Consider the following 17,589-nt stretch of genomic DNA (forward strand, 5'->3'; position numbering starts at 1 on the left):
AATCTTTTCCACACCATTAGTTGGTCACCCCCAGAATCATGAGGTCACCCCCAGAATCACCTGAGATCTACATTTGTCATTCGCTAAAAAAAAATATTTTCCTGTAGCATTCTCAATGTTTTATTACTCTCTGTGGGAGTTAAAGCTCATTCAGTGCCTGACTTTTCCCTGGCAAACCTCTAATCCAGTAATAAAAGAACCCTTGGTTTCCCACCAGTCTAAACCTGGCTCCTAGGTTCAAAAGAATAAATATATTTATATTTTTATATATCAAGATATCATCTTTATGCCGCATTTTTGTCATAGTGAAAACCAACTTGCCATTTGGATTACCTTACAAGACCCAAAATGTCTACATTTTGCCTTCCTTTACAGGATCTGATTAAAAATGAGAGATGATGTTTTTGTCTTGATTAAATTTGTTCTAAAAATCATGCAATAATGTGTTCAAATGAAATAGTATTGCTCTGTTGCTTGATTAAGGTAAGACTAATTGTGGGCATAATTTTCATCAAATTAATTGAAAATAATGGGTGGGGGAAGGAGGAAGGGAAGAGAAATCTGTAACGGAATTAACACTGAGCAACAGCTCTGACTGAACTGGAATTGGAGAGGAATGGTGGGGCCGTTTTTGTTGTTAATGGGCTTTGAGTATTTTCAACATTTCTCTTTCCAGAACCCGATTTCTCTTACCTGGATGCCCTGGCTCCCTATCAGCCCTTGGCAATGAAATGTGTTTACTGTCCCATTGACACCAGGCTCAACTTTATTCAGGTGTCTAAATTACTCAAAGAAGTCCAGGTAATGAATTTTCTGCTGCCTTTTCTTGCGTTTCTTCACACAGCTGAAATTAAATGAATGAATTGTGAGCAAATGTTGCATTTAACAAAAATGGAGACAACACCCAGATCCTGTTTTCTATGAAGAGGACACAGCATTGAGCTCTGCTTTAGTAGAGATTTAAGAAAAAGAGGGTTCTTGGTAGTATCTGCTGTTCCCCCTCGACTCTTTGGGGCTTTAGTGGCCCATCCCATTTGTTTCTACTAAAATTTGCTTCCTGACTCACGACAAATAATAATTGACATTACATGAATTTAAATAATAACCAAGTAATTAAAAATAATAACCAGATTTATTTTTCTGGCTGGAGTTTTTCCCTGTTTTCTACCTTGCTGAACTTTGAAATACACATTCTTCCAAACCTCCTAACAGTGCCTGCATCACTTTATCTCATTGTTCTGCAGCCTGCCTTGTCGCTGCAAGCTGAGAGAACTGCCGCTGCCTGGCTTTGGATAAACATCTCCTTCCATGTTACTGCTGATGTCTCGTGCTGCCTGCAGGGCAGCTTGCAGAACCACTGGCTTCTCCTTTGGCTTCCTTAAACCCTGCAGTGGCAACCAGCCTGTTTGTGCTTTGTTAACATATCGCTGGAAAACTCCAGGGGCTGTTTTTGCAGCCTTGATTATTGACAACCGAGGTTTCTGCAGCCTCACACGTTGACGCTTGGGACGGTCTCCACCGCTGCTGCCATTTCCTTCCAGTCCATCCTGCAAGGATTTGGCAGAAAAAGCTATTTAACGTTTTTATTCTTCCCCTCCCTGTGGCAAGCACGACCTCGAAGCGGCGATCAAAGCCGTAAATGGCGTGCGGGTCGGCGCCGCACGCGGCTCGCGCTCCCGGCGCGGTTGGCGGCGGCGCTGACGGGAACCTCGCGCCGCTCTTTTGCAGCCCCTGCACGTGGTGTGCCCCGAGCAGTACACGCAGCCCCCTCCCACGCAGTCCCACCGCACGGACCTGATGATCGACTGCCAGCCGCCGGCCATGTCCTACCGCCGCGCCGAGGTGCTGACGCTGCCCTACAAGCGCCGCTACGAGAAGATCGAGATCATGCCCGACGTGAGTCCCCGCGGGGCGCGGGCTGGGGGGTTCCTCGGCGGCCCAATTCCGGCTCAGCGGCCTCTGGAAGGTCGTGGGAGCGCGGAGTTGTTGTGGTTGGGAGAGGTCTTTGAGGTTGTGGAGTTGAGCTGTCAGCCGGCGCCGGCGCCGTGGTCGGCCTCAAGTGCCGCTTCCAGGGGTGGGGACGTCTCCAGCTCCCTTTCCGTGAAGGAGCTGTACCCAATATCCAACCTAAACCTCCTCTGGTGCTACTCGAGGCTGTTTCCTCTCATCCTTGTCCCTGTTGTCCCTTGTCCTCCCCCTCCTGTCAGGGAGTTGTGCAGAGCCACAAGGTCCCTCCTGAGCCTCCTTTTCTCCAGGCTGAGCCCCTTTCCCAGCTCCCTCAGCTGTTCCTGGTGCTCCAGCCCCTTCCCCAGCTCTGTTCCCTTCTCTGGACATGCTCCAGCCCCTCAATGTCAGTCTTGTCCTGAGGGACCCAGAACTGTCCTCAGGACTGAAGGTGCAGTATTTGTCCTAAAGACAAATGTGGCTGGGATTTCCAGGTGACTCTCATCGTGTAAAGCACATCTGTCAACTGGAGAACTAGGAAAGAAGCATTTCTGAGAGATAATTTCACTCTGTAAATTAATGGGAACTGAAAGAAAACCCACTGGCTGTCTGAGAGAGCTGTTCAGCCTGGAGAAGAGACCTCAGAGCCCCTTCCAGTGCCAAAAGGGGCTCCAGGAGAGCGGGAGAGGGACTGGGGACAAGGGATGGAGGGACAGGACACAGGGAATGGCTTCCCACTGGAAAAGGGGAGATTAGGGTGGGATCTTGGGAAGGAATTCCTGGCTGGGAGGGTGGGGAGGGGCTGAGCTGGAATTCCCAGAGAAGCTGTGGCTGCCCCTGGATCCCTGGATGGATCCAAAGCCAGGCTGGAGCAACCTGGGACAGTGGAAGGTGTCAGGATTGGAGTGGGATGAGCTTTAAGGTTCCTTCCAACCCAAACTATTCCATGATTCTGTGATTGTGAGCAATCAAAAACTGTGTTCAGGTGAGTTGTCCTTTGGAAGAAAATCCCATCCCACAAGACAAACAGTGATTTCTGCCAGGAGTGAAGCAACCAGTCACCTCCAGTTTAAATATGAGGAAGCTTTAGGCACAGCAGTTTAAATTAGGGCCCCAGGACCATGGAAAGGATCCAGAGAATCTGGGAGTTAATGGCCAGGAGTTGTCTTTGTCCTTCCCTAAATTCACCTGCTGTTAGAAACACCCTTCCCATTAAGGATCAGTTTTCAGTCATGATAAAGAAGCAGTGAAAAGGCTCATTTGTATTCCAACAATTTCCATAAATGGTTAATTCCTACAGGCTGCAGGAGCCCAGCAGGTTAATGGATTGCTTGTAGCCGTCTAAAATGTGGATTACTTATCCCCACAACATCTATTAATGATTTATTAACCCCCTAAGTCAAATCCAAATGTACCCATATTACAAAGGGTGACCCGTATTCTGACAGACACGAGCTTAAAATATTTTTTTTGACAATCCAATCAGCACAAATGTGTCCTTGGATCAAAGGTGACAGCAGCTTTTTGCAAGCAGGCATTGCTGCCCTTTGGAAAGTGGAACACTGAGTGACTTTTCATTGGAGTTTAGAAGGAGGAAGCATCCTTTAGCTGAGCCAAATATGAAGTGCAGAGCTGGGAGCCACGTAACAAATCCCTGAGCCAGCCCACAACACCCAGTGCCACCATTCCACAGCATTTCTGAGAGAAGCCTGCCCAGCCCACTGCTTGGAGACAAGGAGGGGGCTTTAATTACAAAATATGCTGGGCTGCAGCTCCATCTTGGCATGTATATTTAATTGTTTGGGAAATTTGCATCTTTATTGGATCCCATTAAACCTGATACTGGTGAAACGTGGCTTCAATTGCACGAAACCAATCCTGAGTTCAGAGTGCAGGGAGCCAGCCTGGGGCTCACCGATTATTCAAATTCCATGGAAGCTTTGGGTTGACTCAGAGGTGGAACTGAGCCTTTGTAGGAGAGCCTGTCCCTTGTGTCAGCCTCTGAAGGGACTGGATTCCAGCTCTCCCTGCGCTTGCCAAAACTGCTTGGAGGGAGGATGTTCTGTAGGGAATTCACCAACCTGGGGAAAGCGACCTGGTTTCTATTGCATTCCCTTTAACTTGGAGAGGTCCAGCAGAAATCTGGAAAAAGGACAGAAATTAACTTTTTTCCTCCTCCCCTAACAAATAACATCCGATTATATACCCACAGGAGTCCTGATTTCAGAGCTATCCATGCTCAGGGAGGAGAAACATCTTGTGACTGTCCATATCCAGGGATTCTTCAGGCTGATTGTTCAGCCTGACAAGGCTCTGGAGTGACCTTTAGCACCTGAAGGGGGATTCCAGAAGAGCTGGAGAGGGACTTTGGACAAGGAATGGAGGGACAGGACACAGGGAATGGCTTCCCACTGCCAGTGGGCAGGGATAGATGGGGTATTGGGCACAAATCCTTCCCTGTGAGGGTGGGGAGGCCCTGGCACAGGGTGCCCAGAGAAGCTGTGGCTGCCCCTGGATCTCTGGAAGTGTCCAAGGCCAGGTTGGATGGGACTTGGAGCAACCTGGGATACTGGAAGGTGTCGTACCTGTGGCAGGGGGTGGCGCTGGATGAGATTTAAGATTCCGCCCAACCCAATCCAATCTGGGATTTCCCTGGTTCCCAAGCTTCTCTTCACAACTCCTTGCAAAAGCTGCTTGGTCTGTAATGATGCTCCTGAAAAGACTCCTGAGAGCAAGGCTGTGCTTCAGGACTCTTAATGGGATGCCATTCCCCAGCTCCAAGGTATGCAAATCATCCTCCAAAAGGGGATCTTGCTCCTTCTTTTCAAGGGAACTACATGGTCCTGGTAAAAAATGGATGCAGCTTCCCTCTTCTGCTGAGTGGGTTGTGCAAGACAGATTTCAGACATGATGGATGGGGCTCCCTGGTGTGGGAGTGTTGGCTGCTTAATGTTCCCTTTTCAGTAGCTGCGGGTTCCTGAATGTAGGAATTTCTGTAGTGCAAGGAAAGGGCATTTGTTTAATATGGGCTCCCAGCAGCCCTGGGGTTCTGAGCAGGCTCAAGTGGCAATTGAAAAGGGCGTTTTAGAGCTCCTAGAAACCTTGCAATGGCTTGTTATTTGTCAAAACCACGTTAGCCTGAAATGGAATGATGAAATCCACCCTGGAAAAAACAGTAATTGCTAGATCTGCTGCAGGGCTGGGATTTATGTGTGAAGTAAATCTGAAAGTCTGATAAAAGAATGGCTTCTGCAGTGAAATCCTGATCTGGGCCCTCTCCTGACATCTCCCTTTGCCAGCTCAAAGTTCTGCCTGGATTCTTCCAGCTTTTGAAAAACCAAAGGGTTGGCTCAGCATGGCTCCACCCAGTGCAGGCTGATGCTGTGGTGAGAGAAATTTCCTTCCCAAAACTTGCAGCGATTCAGATCCCGGCCTCTCAGACTAATGGAAATTTACTTTTACTGCTGGGCCTTGTCTGTATTTCAACCACTTCACCAAAGAGCAAAGGCAGGTCAGGCAGGCCTGTTGTATGATGATGAGATTTGGTCTCACAGCAGCCTTTATTTGGAGAGAGTTTTTAACAGTCCCAAGGCATCAGACTGGAATGGCTCCCCCAGGGATTGTGCAAACCTTTACACTTCAAATAATTTCTTCTCAGCATCTGTCTTTCACTTTAAAAAAAAAAAAAATAATATTAGTAAAAAAGACTGCTTCCTGGAAATTGGTTAGGCACTGTCTGCTCACAGGACAAAGATGGGAAAATGGAAAACACCTCCTGGAGCAAACAGATAAAATTAAACAGTAGTGTCTGAGCAAATAAAGTGCCTCCAGTTTAATTACAGCTGAACAATGGTGCGGATCACTCGGTGCCGGCAGCAGACACTTCACTGAGGGCTCTGTGCTTTTCAAATACTCCATTTGCAAGTTCTGCAGGACACAGCCCAGTCAGGAGAGCATTGGTGTAACAAGGCACAGCCTGACACCAAGTGAAATTACCAGAACGTGCTGCAGAGAGGAGCTGGGAAAACAGCCATTAGAATTATGGAGTTTTCGTCTTGACTCCTTTTCCTTGCTTTTACTTGACCTTTCCAACTTCCTTCTGTGTTTCAAGGACTAAGAAGTTTAGAACTCTGTCCTTCTTCCTACCCTCAGCACATTTTGGTGACCCCACATTATCCCATCTCTGCCCTCTGTGTTCCTTTTTCCCTGACTATTCCCCCTGGGTTCAATGTGCTATAGCCTCATGAAAATTAACAGAAATACAACCTGTTTGAATGAAATACAACCTGTTTAAATGAAATACAACCTGTTTGCTTCTGCTGCTCAGCCCTGCCCCAGCTCCCAGCTCGTTGCAGGATTGCCTGGAGTCCCCCTCTGGGTTGGACCTCACCTTTTGGCATTCCACTAAAACTGCCCTTTCCCAGTTTTTACCAACTTTGTTCACACAAAGCTGGAACCAGTGGTGGACAAACCCCCCTGATTTACACCAGCAGAGCACAGTGCTGCCTTTATTTTCTCCTTAATGACATCTCCCACCTCACTCTGGTGTCTGTTCTCTCCTGGCCATTGAGCCTGAGAGAGTTCTCCTCCTTCCTCCTCTCTTTTGGAATGTGTTATCCTTCATTTCCTTTGCCTTTTTTTTTTATTGTTGTTGCTATACCTTTTCTGTTTGTCTTACCCACAGGTTGTCCTGTTTAGTCAGGTGGAACTCAGATCTGCTTCTCTGCTTCCAGCCTGCCTTTGCATGCCTGTATTAATGTCTAGGTTTGTTTTTCCTTTCATTTTTGATGGCTGGCTGTAAGATAACGCTTTCCTAGCCAGGCACTCAGCTCTCTCTTCCCAGTCAGCTTCAACAACAACATCACATCCCAACTTGACATTCTGACCCATAAAATGGTTACTGTACTTTGAATATTTTGATTTATGCCATTTTTATGTCTTTCAAATGACTCATCTCCCGCATCTGCAAGCGTTACTGCCTTTACTTTGAAGATATTTCATGTCCTTGCTTCCCCTACCTGTCATTTTTTATTCAAATCCAAGCCTAGTTCCTGCTTCTGCTGGTTCTGTTTTCCACCATCCTTTTGTAAGTTCCTCAAACAACTGCTCCCTGCCTGTTCCCAGGCTCCTGGGGAAGAGCTTCATTAAACAGCCATAAATCTCCTTCATTACACTCCTTAAATACTGCTTAAACTGCTTTTTTTGGCACAGGATTGGCAAAAAAACAGTGGTTAGAGTTAGTGCTGAGTGGTTAGAGTGAGTTCTGGCGCTTGGAATCCCACCCAGGATCATTCCCTGGTGCTTGGTTGGTGTCATTCTGTTTTGGGGACAAGGTTTTGGGGATGAGGTTCCTCCTGCTGATCTGGAGCCCTGGTCCAGTAGCTGCACGTGGAACATGCCCATGGAAAAGAAGAACTTTAATTCATTGCTCAGAACTGCAGCCTGTGCCTGTGTCATTTCCTCACTGGGTGTTGGCTCTGTGGAAGCCCAAAGCCGAGATCCAGGCTTTTGCAGGTGATAAAAGCAAAATATTTATGTATTCGTGGTACATTTCTTTATCCACTGAAGTTAATGAGACTTTAAAATCTGCTTCAGAGAGAGCTGTGCAAGACCCCCAGAGAGGGACAGCTCTGTGAAGTTGGGCTTAACTCAGCAGCTGAGTTAAAACCCTTGGCTTGTGTCAAATGTGAAGCTGAAAGCCCGACAAGACCTGGCTCAGATCACCCACTAATGATTCTACAGATTCTTCATTTCTGGGATGTTCTCTGGTGGAAAATCCTTTGTTCCTTTAGGTCTCATCAGCAAAACTCCCCAGTTTCCATCCTGCCTGCAGCGTGCCTGTGCCTTGTTCCCTTGTGCCTGCTGGTCACGAATCCACAGGCACATTTCAATTCCCCCTTCACCCCATGTGTTTGACCCCACGGTTTTTTTGTCCCTCTGAAGGATCTGACAGTTGCAGAATTCCTGCCCTTGGCCCCTGCTTTAGCTGGGGCTGTAAAACCAAGGCTGGATCTGCTGGAGACTCCTCCTGTGTCTGCTTACAAGGGCCTGGCCACCAGAGCTCCTGGTACTTAAACAGTTAATTAATTAGTAACTAAATTACTTTAAAAATTAAGGGATAAGAGGAGGCAAGGAAGTAAGAGGTGAGGGAAATTATCCTTTTCTCCTGACACCACCATGCAAATTTAAGTGAATGGCAAAGACCATGGTTTTAATTCTGCTTGCAGTACTCACTCTACAGATCCTCCCTGCTTGTGAAAATCCTACTGCACAGCCTTGAAGCGATTTTTGTCCTATTAAAGATGTTTTCCTGCACCCAGAAACTGGATTTGGTGAGGAGCAGGGGAGTGGGGGGATGGAGGATGAGGCAGGTTCTCCATTTAGGTTTTGCTGAGGAGTAGTTACCATAAAAACCTCTGCAGGTGTGATCTCCAGGGCTTTCTCTGAACTCAAGAGGATCTTAAAATCCTCGGCCTCCTCTAATAATTGGCTGGGGATATTTTTTTGTGCCATACAAATTCCATCCTGTTCAGGGGCTGAGATCTGGGTGGGAATTGCTTCATACCCAGCGAGCTTCAAGGCTGTATTCCATCATTCCCACCTAGAAATGGAAGTGCCCTCAGGGCTTGCGTGGCCAGAACCCAGCTGCAGTTACCAGCAGTGTTTATAATGTGCCTCAAAAAAACCTAAGGTTTCAAATTGCAGAGACTTTTGCCCCTGCCGTTCTCAGTAGATGCTGTTCAAGCCCCCACCACCTCTGATGGCCAGAAACATCCTAATTTTCAGCCTACACGTATTCACTGCTGGCCTGCACACATTTATTCCTAACATCATGTTGGAGCATAAATACATTTTCCCTTTTCTTGGTGTTTTCCCTGTGGCGTTTATGTAGAATAATCAAATTCTCCCTTTGGCTTTCTTTTTTGGCAGGCCCAATAAGCCAAGATATTTAGTTTCCCCTTACAAGACAGCTCCTCCTGCCCTAATCTACCCTGCAGAATCTCTTACTTGGACTGAAATTACCCACAATTTACAAGTAGTTCAGGTGCAATCTTGCCAGCCCCAATGCAGGAGTGATAGCTCTTCTCTGAGAGAATGACCTGATACTTTCTGGGCTTTTTCATGGCCATGTCACATTTGTGACTCTCCTGGGATGGACTAATAAACCTGAACCCTTCACCTCTGTCCTTTGCAGCAGCTGCCAGCCCACAGCAGAAAGTCTCTGTATTAGCCCCATCCTTGGACTTCATTTTGTGCTATTGAATTTCATCTTGGTTTTCTCACTCCGATTCTTGAGGTCTTTGAGTTTTTCCTCTCTCTTAGCCTGGTCCTGTTTTCTGTTAAAAGTGCCCTCTAAACTTCAGTGGGACCTTCTGAGCACTCCTCCTCGTTCTGTCCTGAGGTCATTGATGAAAACTGGGAGTAGGCTCCAGAGTGACCCTTCAGGAACTGCAGCAGCAGCCCAGGAGTTCCCTGGGAATCTCTTTCCTTTAACCAACGCTTTCCCCACCTCAGGACTGCCAGAGAGATCCACAGTTTGGGGTTTCCCATGTGCTTCTCTGGTCTGATCTCACCCCTAATGCAGAGATCCCGTTAGTGCAGTTTGAAAATCTGGAAAACACATTTAATTATGTGAAAACCCTGCTGGGCCCCTCTCTAAATACACATGCTGTAATCTAATGTACACATCAGTGTATTTCAGATCCTAAAAGTTCAGGGGATTTTAACTGCTGGGCAGTTTGCTGTGGTCCTGCTTGTTCTCCATATCCAGCTCACCTCACTCGGCCCAAACTTTGCCTCTTCCTGCTGGGTCAGCCTTCCTGCACCCTCCCCAGAGGTAAAAAGGGAAAAGAGAGGAGTTTGGGGAGGTGTCCCAAAAATCTGAGAAGAAATTACTGCAACTGGCGTGTTCAAATACTGTTGTACATCCAGCATGTCTGTCCCTGGGAGGATCCTCCAGAGGACCAAGACCATGTGTGCTGAACATCTGGTCCTGCCCTGCTTTTATTCACTGATTATTCAGCCTCATTTTATTTTTACTGTGGAGTTTCAGGTCCCATCTTCAGTGGTTTTTCAGCTCCTCATTGCCAACAAGAGGATTTTTGGTTGGTGACTGAAGGCAGCTTAAACCTGGGGAGAGTTGTCCCCATTGAAGATTTTAGGAGAGCCTTAGGAGTGACTTAACCCACGTTGTTCTCCATCAGCACCTGTGGTTTGGCCAACAGCGGTGTTTGTGCTCACAGGGTGTGTGTCAAACCCCCTTCTGGGGTGGAAAATGCAACCCTGCAGGAAAGGCTTAATGGTAAAAATACCTTTGCTCTGGTTTAGCGTGGGCAGACAGCTCTGATCACAAGAGGAGAACGTCCCAGGCTAAAAACTGAAATAGCGCACACACACACCCCTCCCAAATTTATCCTAAGGCAGTCCAAGTGCTCATCCATGGGCAGGGGACTGATTAGTGGGGTGTTAGATCTCCGTGTCCCTGCTTTGGTGGCGTTCCTGGTGCCAGCGTGTGACATCAGGCTCGGGATAATGACTGGAAGGAAGACTCATTTATTCCTGCGTGCTGGGGGGGCTTTTCAATCTCACACACAAAGGCACAACAAGAGCCAGCCCCTGCAAGCTGGACAAATTCAACCTTGAAATGAGACACGGCTTCCCGGCTGCCAGGAGAATTAAAGTTTGAAACCACTTGTGAGGGGGATCAGTGGAGTTGCCATAGCTTGGAGTTCAGACAAGACTTGCTGCCTCTGTGAAAAGGGTTTCTTTAATGCAGCCTTTTGGAGGAGTTCTGTGATTCGTGTGTGCAGGAGGTCACTTGAAAGGAGTGGAGCGGTGCTGCCTGGCCCCAGTGGGTGAATTACTGGATGTGATTAAATGACCTCTTTGGTCTGGGTCACTGAGTTTCTATAATAAAAGGATTGGCTGCCACATGGAGAGGGCTGTGAGCTGGGGGGGAAATAAAAATGAATGCCTGTCCTACTGTCTTTCTGACTGTAAATAACCCAGGTGCTGCTATTTAGCCTGTTTAAAACCTGCAGAAATGCTGATAGCAGAATACTTCAGTGGCAGGAGAAGACTTTGGTTCCCTGCTCTTTAAGGATCTCTCTCTTCCCAGGATTTGTCATTTTGCTCTTCATCAGAGCTCGTTTTGTATCGATTCTCTCAGGAAGGTGGCTGGGATGGAAAGCACCTTCGACCACTGGGAAGGCAGCAGAACTCACTGCTGCAAGTGCTGCTGGTTTTAGGTCCCAGGAGAAATCTGAAGCCATGGTTGTCGTTATATTTTCATTTTCTTTGCCTTCAACAACAAACCATAAAGGCTGTATTCAAATTGCCTGCTTTAAAGATCTTGAACAGAGTCCCGGAGTAACAGTGAGCTGAATTGCTCCATCAGATTTGGATTTCTGGGATTCACCACAGTGGAATGCAGACAAAATCTAGAGGTTTTTAATGGAGCCCATGTTTTTCCAACACACCAACTGCTTTATTCCAACTCCCAAAATTTTCCTGCAGCTTTAACAGTGACAGGTGAGATTTTCAGAACTTACTGAAAGAACTTTGCCACCATCGAAAAAAAACAGAAAAACCCTCTCAGTGCTTCAATGGCAAAAGGATTGGGCATCCTTGAATTCCCTTGGAGGGAAAAAGGGAATCATTTTCTCCATCCATGAGCGCTGTTTTCTGCAGAATTCCTTTGGAAAAGTGGCTGGAAGTGATGCTTCCCAACTGGTCTCAGCAGGTGCAGCTCTGCCCACTCCAGCAGTGTTAGATCCAAACTCCCAGCCAAGACTAAATTTTATGTCTTTCAGGGAAGAATTATATAAAAGGCGGTGGAAAGGGGGTTGTGTAGCATTGTTGGAATAATTTCAAACTAATCAACAGTGGGTTGATTGAAAACATTGGGGTTTTAAGGACAAACCCTTCCTATTCCAGATACTCTGCAGTCAGGAACTGAAAGGAAGCTCACTTTGATTTTTCATTGTGCATCCGCATAACAAACATAATGATGCTGGATTAGACCACGAGTTTTACTAACTAAAATTATTAATGAGGCAATTGTCTTTTCACACAAGGCTTCTCTGTGCTTATTAGTTTTTGAGACCAGCCCTGGTTCCTGCAGACCTCATGCTGCTCTGCTCGTGGTGTGAAATCCGTAATTTTGGGAGCTGGAAGGAGGCTGGACAGGTCCGAGGAGCTCTCAGTCCAGCAGTGGCTTTGTGTTTACAGTTCATTAGCCCATGTTTAAAAATACCATGCTGCCAATTTATCTCACAGCTGGGTTCATGCATGTTTTGAGCCGGTCACTTGCTGAACAAAATCTCCTTTTGCTTCAGCTTGCAGATTCCCTCGTGCCCTTGGAGATCAAGCCTGGTATTTCCTTGGCAACAGTTTCTGCCGTGCTGCATACTAAGGACAACAAGCACGTGCTGCAGGTACAGTCTAAAGGGAAAGGGAGAAAAATATCCTTACTCTGCTTTTTCCTGCCATCCAGGACCCCAGCATGCCCTCCTGCAGCTCCTTCCCACCGGAGCAGAGGTTCTGCCCTGGCACGTGCGGGTGAGGAATTACACCCGGAGCAGGGAGTGGGATGCAAATAAATCTCTCTGCCCTCTTTTCCTTGGCCATGTGCCTGGCTGAGATAAAAGGGGAAGTGAGATAATTCCTGAAGAGAGGCTACAGATCATCCTGCTGTCTTCCACAGTCGGGAACAGCATCAGTCAGGATGAGGGTTCCCTCAGGAACAAGGGTTAGAGGAGAGAGACAACCTGGGACGTCAGACTTGGGAAGGGACCTTCAGTTTCCCTGGGGGTTGTGCATCTCTGTACATCCCTGTACGCTCCCTTCCTGCCGCCCGCTTCAGGCTGGCACTGGAATTCCTGCAGGAGGAGGTGATGTCCAGGGTCCTGCTCGGCAGTGGCTGCCCTGGTCCCCTTTCTCTCAGATCCATGAGCCTGCAGGGCCTCACTGAACAGCCCTTCCCACCCCGGGCAGCAGAGCTGGCTGGGCCCAGGACACTTGGGAAGAGCCCAGTGTGGAAATGCCAGGGATGTGAGGGCTGGGTGAGGATCTCTGCCAGAGCACAGCAGGCAGGCTGCCCTCCTCTTGCCAAAGCTGCTTCCCTGGAAACCCTCAGCAGCGCTGGAAACATGGAACTGCTGCAGTGGAATTGGTCTGAGGCTGCTGTTGTTCATTTACTCCCTTCTCCACTCGTTCCTGCTGCCAAATAAACTTAAACCTGGGCTTAAAATGCCAGAGTCCTGAAAAATGGCTGGAGCTAAGCCACGTTCTCATTCCCTCAGTAGCTGCTCGCTCTGAATTTGCCTGTTTCCAAACCTGTTGCATCCCTTAGAGTGGGATTTTTTTTTTCTTCTCATCCATCAGCTTCCTCCAAAACCTCCCCAACCTCCTGCCAGCAAGAAGAGGAAGCGGGTGAGTGACGACGTGCCCGAGTGCAAATCTTTGAAGCCGCTGCTGAGTGGCTCCATCCCCGTGGACCAGTTTGTGCAGACTCTGGAGAAGGTGAGGAGCCTTGGGTGGCAGCAGGTGGGATTCCAGCAGATTTCTGCACATCTCAGATGTGCTGCTTTGGCAGCAGAGAGAAGGGAAACAATCTGAGCGTAGCTTGAAATGGAGAAAGGCCCAGTGAGTTCCCAAAGCGCTCCAGGGTGTCCCTGCACTTCAGAATAGAAACGTTCCCTCTGGAGCTGTGTCCTGCTGTGCAGGGCTCGTGTCAGTGATCTCCTCCTGTCTCCCATGCAAGCAGAGCTTTGGGGTGGTGATTTCCCTCACAGAACTTTTGGATTCAGCAGCTGAGGGAGTCTCAAAAGCATTTAAGTTTCCACAAGATTTGTGAGAAGATGACCAAGAGGAGAACAGATCCTGGAAATGTCTCCCCTGGGGGAGGAGCCTCCTGAGGAAGCCGCACAAATTTGGTTGCTGCTCTGTGGAGTCTTTTTCTCACCTGCAGGAGATAATTGGAGATAATTAATAGGGAAAAGGGCAGGATTGCAGATTTCCAGAGCCTAAAGGGGCTCCCGGAGAGCTGGAGAGGGACTTGGGACGGGGGATGAAGGGACAGGACACAGGGAATGGCTTCCCGCTGCCAGAGCGCAGGGATATTGGGAAGGAATTGTTCCCTGTGAGGGTGGGGAGGCGCTGGCACAGCTGTGGCTGCCCCTGGATCCCTGGCAGTGTCCAAGGCCAGGTTGGACAGGGCTTGGAGCACCCTGGGACAGTGGAAGTTGTCCCTGCCCGTGGCAGGGGGTGGCACCGGATGAGATTTAAGGTCCGTTCCCACCCAAACCGATCTGTGATTCCCTCTGTGCCCTGGTCTCTCCTCTCTCCCAGTTTTCCTGAGCTGTGCTGATTTCCCCCTCTCCCTCTCCCACCCCAAATCCAGCACGGCTTCAGCGACGTGAAGGTGGAGGACACGGCCAAGGGCCACATTGTGCTGCTGCAGGAGGCTGAGACCCTGATCCAGCTGGAGGAGGACTCCACCCACATCATCTGTGACAACGACGAGCCCCTGAGGGTCAAACTGCGGGACCTGGTGCTCAAATTCCTGCAGAAATTTTAGCTCATGGACATCAGGAGGAGGCTCTGCAAGGAGAGAGCCTGGAGCAGCAGAACTTGGAGCTGTCCAAGGAGTGAGAGAGAGAGAGAGAATTCTGTGATTCAGTGAGACCAGAAACCACCTTCCCCTTCAGGGAAGATCAAGGGAGTATTTTTAATGTCCACTTTTTAAGTCTTACTTTTAAGCTGGAATACTTTGGAGGAGATTCCTGTTGTGTAAAATCGGGAGCTGGGAATCTTACAGGAGGTAGGAGCTGCGGAGCAAATCTCTGGAGCGTTCATTTACAACATCAGGGTGAAGTGCTGCTCCTCTGTGTCCCTCAGCAGCGTCTGCCCCAGTCCCTCACCTGACAGAACTCTGTAGGAATATTGAAACCGTGGCCTTCTCCTCCCACTGCTTCTTCCCAGTCCCCAGATCCCATTCCCTGCCTCTCCTCCCTGTGCGTTGTTCACGTCTCCTCCGCTGGCACGAGGAGGGGAGAGCTGGTGAGGTGAAGATTGTACAAATAAAAATGGGAGAAGGGGATCTGGAGGACAGTGGGAAGAGCCTGGCCATTCCCTGCACAAGCAGAGGCACTTTGGAAAAGCTTTATCCTGTAGGAATTCAAGTGTTTATTGCTGCTGCAGCCTCAGCTGTTACATCCAGATCTGTCCATGGAGCTCCAGGCCCTTCACTGAAGCTGGTTCCTCCTGGGTTCCTCCATCAGCAGCGGAGGAAACGCCTCAGGAAGACATTTAGGGAAGTCCATAAAGTAGGAAGATCCCTAATGCTCATAAAAAAACCTTTCGAGATTTAAGTGCCTCTTGTTTCTACCTTCCAAAAACCTGTCCTTGCAGCGCCCCCATCCCAAGTCCTGGATGGAATTCTGAGTCATTTATCCAAAGCCATCTGCACTGCAGACCTGGGGAGGCTTTTCCCTCCCCAAATCACATATTTGGGGCCTCACCTCAGTCGATAGTATTGCTTTTAAAGGCGACCCGTTTCTCAGATTTACTGCTGTTCATTTTTTATTGGATTGTTTTGTATTTATTTGGTGTTAAAAAATAAAAAGCAGAGCGAGACTGCCCAGGAGGGAGCACATCCCGTGGTTTATAAAAGCCTCTCCATGCCCTTGTCCTGACACCTCTGGGAAATAAAACTGCTCCTCCAGTTCATCCCTTTGGGGAGGTAGAGGCAGCTCTGTAATAAAATCTCTTTGGCCCTGCAGTGTCCACATCCCATTTCATTCCCGTGAAGGGTTTCTCTTGGGTTGGGTGTGCAGGTCCCAGCACCCACACCTTTGTTCTGTGTGTGTGAGGAGTGGTGTCATCAACAGCGGTGAAAAACTTGGGGCAGCGGAATTAAATCCTCCTCAGGGCTTGCAGGTTTGCTGCTTTAGCATCACGTAGAGTGAAAGAACCGGGATAATTTCACTTTAATAAACTCCAAAGGGATTATTCCTAACCCAGAGAGGCTGTGGGATGAACTCATCTTTCTGCTGGTTACCTCAGCTCCAGCACTGATCCCACTGCTCCTTCCTTTGCACATTCCCAAGGCTTTCCCACCCTCCTCAGGGGGAGAAAGGAAAAATTAAAAGCTTTTACATTTTTCTTCCTGTCATTTTGAGCAGGAAAACTTTCCATTGTTCCATCATTCCAGCAGCTGAGAGGAGATTGTTTTGTTATATTCACGTTGTGCCTGCTGGAGAAACAAACATGCTGGGAGGGGAATTCTTTAATGAGAAATCCTAATTAAACTTGAAAAAGAAATGCTTGTTCCTTCTGCACAGAGAGAGAAAAACAAACAGCATTTCTTCGGGCTGGGTCAGTCCTGCAGAGGGAACCGTGGCAGCAACGCCCTGGATGCAATCCAGGCTTTATCCAGAAGTTCCCAATTTAATGGCCAAAGGATAGCAAAGGTTCCTGGTTTCACTCTCCTTCTTCCAGAAGGGAAAATAAATCCCTTGGACCCCGTGTGGTTCTATACATCCCTCCCTGAGCTGCTTCACTCTCTCTCCACTGCTCCCCTCATTAAACACAATTAGTGGGGTGTGTGGCAAGTGATTAATTGCCGTGACTTCCCAACCCTGTGTTCCCACAGGAATAAGGGGGAGGAAGGGTTAAAATCAGATTTCTGCTCTTGGATGGCTTTTTTGGAGCAGCTGTTCCTGGGTGGAGAGGAGTTTATTGTGTTTTCTCTCCATTAATGTGAGACAGTGAAAACAGCGGGACCGGGTCAGTTAATAACCAGGTCACTGTCACCGGGATCTGTCACCTCCGTGGGCACCTGGCATCCTTTGTGGGATGTGAGGAGCAGAGGGAAAGTGGAGCAAGGAGCTGGATCTGTGCCCCACCAGCAGCTCAGCCCTTGGGAGGAACGGGAATGAGAGCAGGGGGATTTGGGACTGGCTGCACATCATGGCCTGGGCAGGCTCCTGGTGGGAAAGGTGGGATCTGACAGGTCTCAGGTGAGCTGTCACCTGAGAGCCATCGACAGTGACCCCAATTCCTCAAGGATCCATGAACTGTGATCCCATCCGTTGAGGATCCATGGACTGAGCTCATCCCTTGAGGATCCATGGACAGTGACCCCAATTCCTCAAGGATCCATGGACTGTGATCCCATCCCTTGAGGATCCATGGACTGTGAACTCATCCCTGAAGGATCCATGGACTGTGACCCCATCCCTCAAGGATCCATGGACTGTGATCCCATCCCTCGAGGATCCATGGACAGTGACCCCAATTCCTCAAGGATCCATGGACTGTGATCCCATCCCTTGAGGATCCATGGACTGTGACCCCATCCCTCAAGGATCCATGGACTGTGACCCCAGTTCCTCGAGGATCCACGGACTGTGACCCCATCCCTCGAGGATCCATGGACAGTGACCCCAATTCCTCAAGGATCCATGGACTGTGATCCCATCCCTTGAGGATCCATGGACTGTGACCCCATCCCTCAAGGATCCATGGACTGTGACCCCATCCCCTGAGGATCCCTGGACTGTGAGCTCATCCCCTGAGGATCCATGGACTGTGAGCTCATCCCTCGAGGATCCATGGACTGTGACCCCATCCCCTGAGGAT

At 48.6% G+C, this 17,589-nt stretch overlaps 1 protein-coding gene across 1 annotated transcript in view; it reads left to right on the forward strand.

The window, feature by feature from the left end:
• INTS9 (integrator complex subunit 9) overlaps positions 1-16,260 on the forward strand; it is a 60,766-nt gene extending 44,506 nt beyond the window's left edge. The window contains exons 13-17 of the mRNA XM_040059955.2: positions 677-801; positions 1,729-1,896; positions 12,282-12,380; positions 13,330-13,467; positions 14,348-16,260. Of these exons, the coding sequence (XP_039915889.1) occupies positions 677-801; positions 1,729-1,896; positions 12,282-12,380; positions 13,330-13,467; positions 14,348-14,524 (707 nt within the window). The 3' untranslated portion in view covers positions 14,525-16,260. The remainder of the gene's footprint in view (positions 1-676; positions 802-1,728; positions 1,897-12,281; positions 12,381-13,329; positions 13,468-14,347) is intronic.
• Positions 16,261-17,589: the final 1,329 nt, after the last annotated feature.

This window comes from Hirundo rustica, chromosome 3, assembly GCF_015227805.2.
Source record: "Hirundo rustica isolate bHirRus1 chromosome 3, bHirRus1.pri.v3, whole genome shotgun sequence".
NCBI lineage: Eukaryota > Metazoa > Chordata > Aves > Passeriformes > Hirundinidae > Hirundo > Hirundo rustica.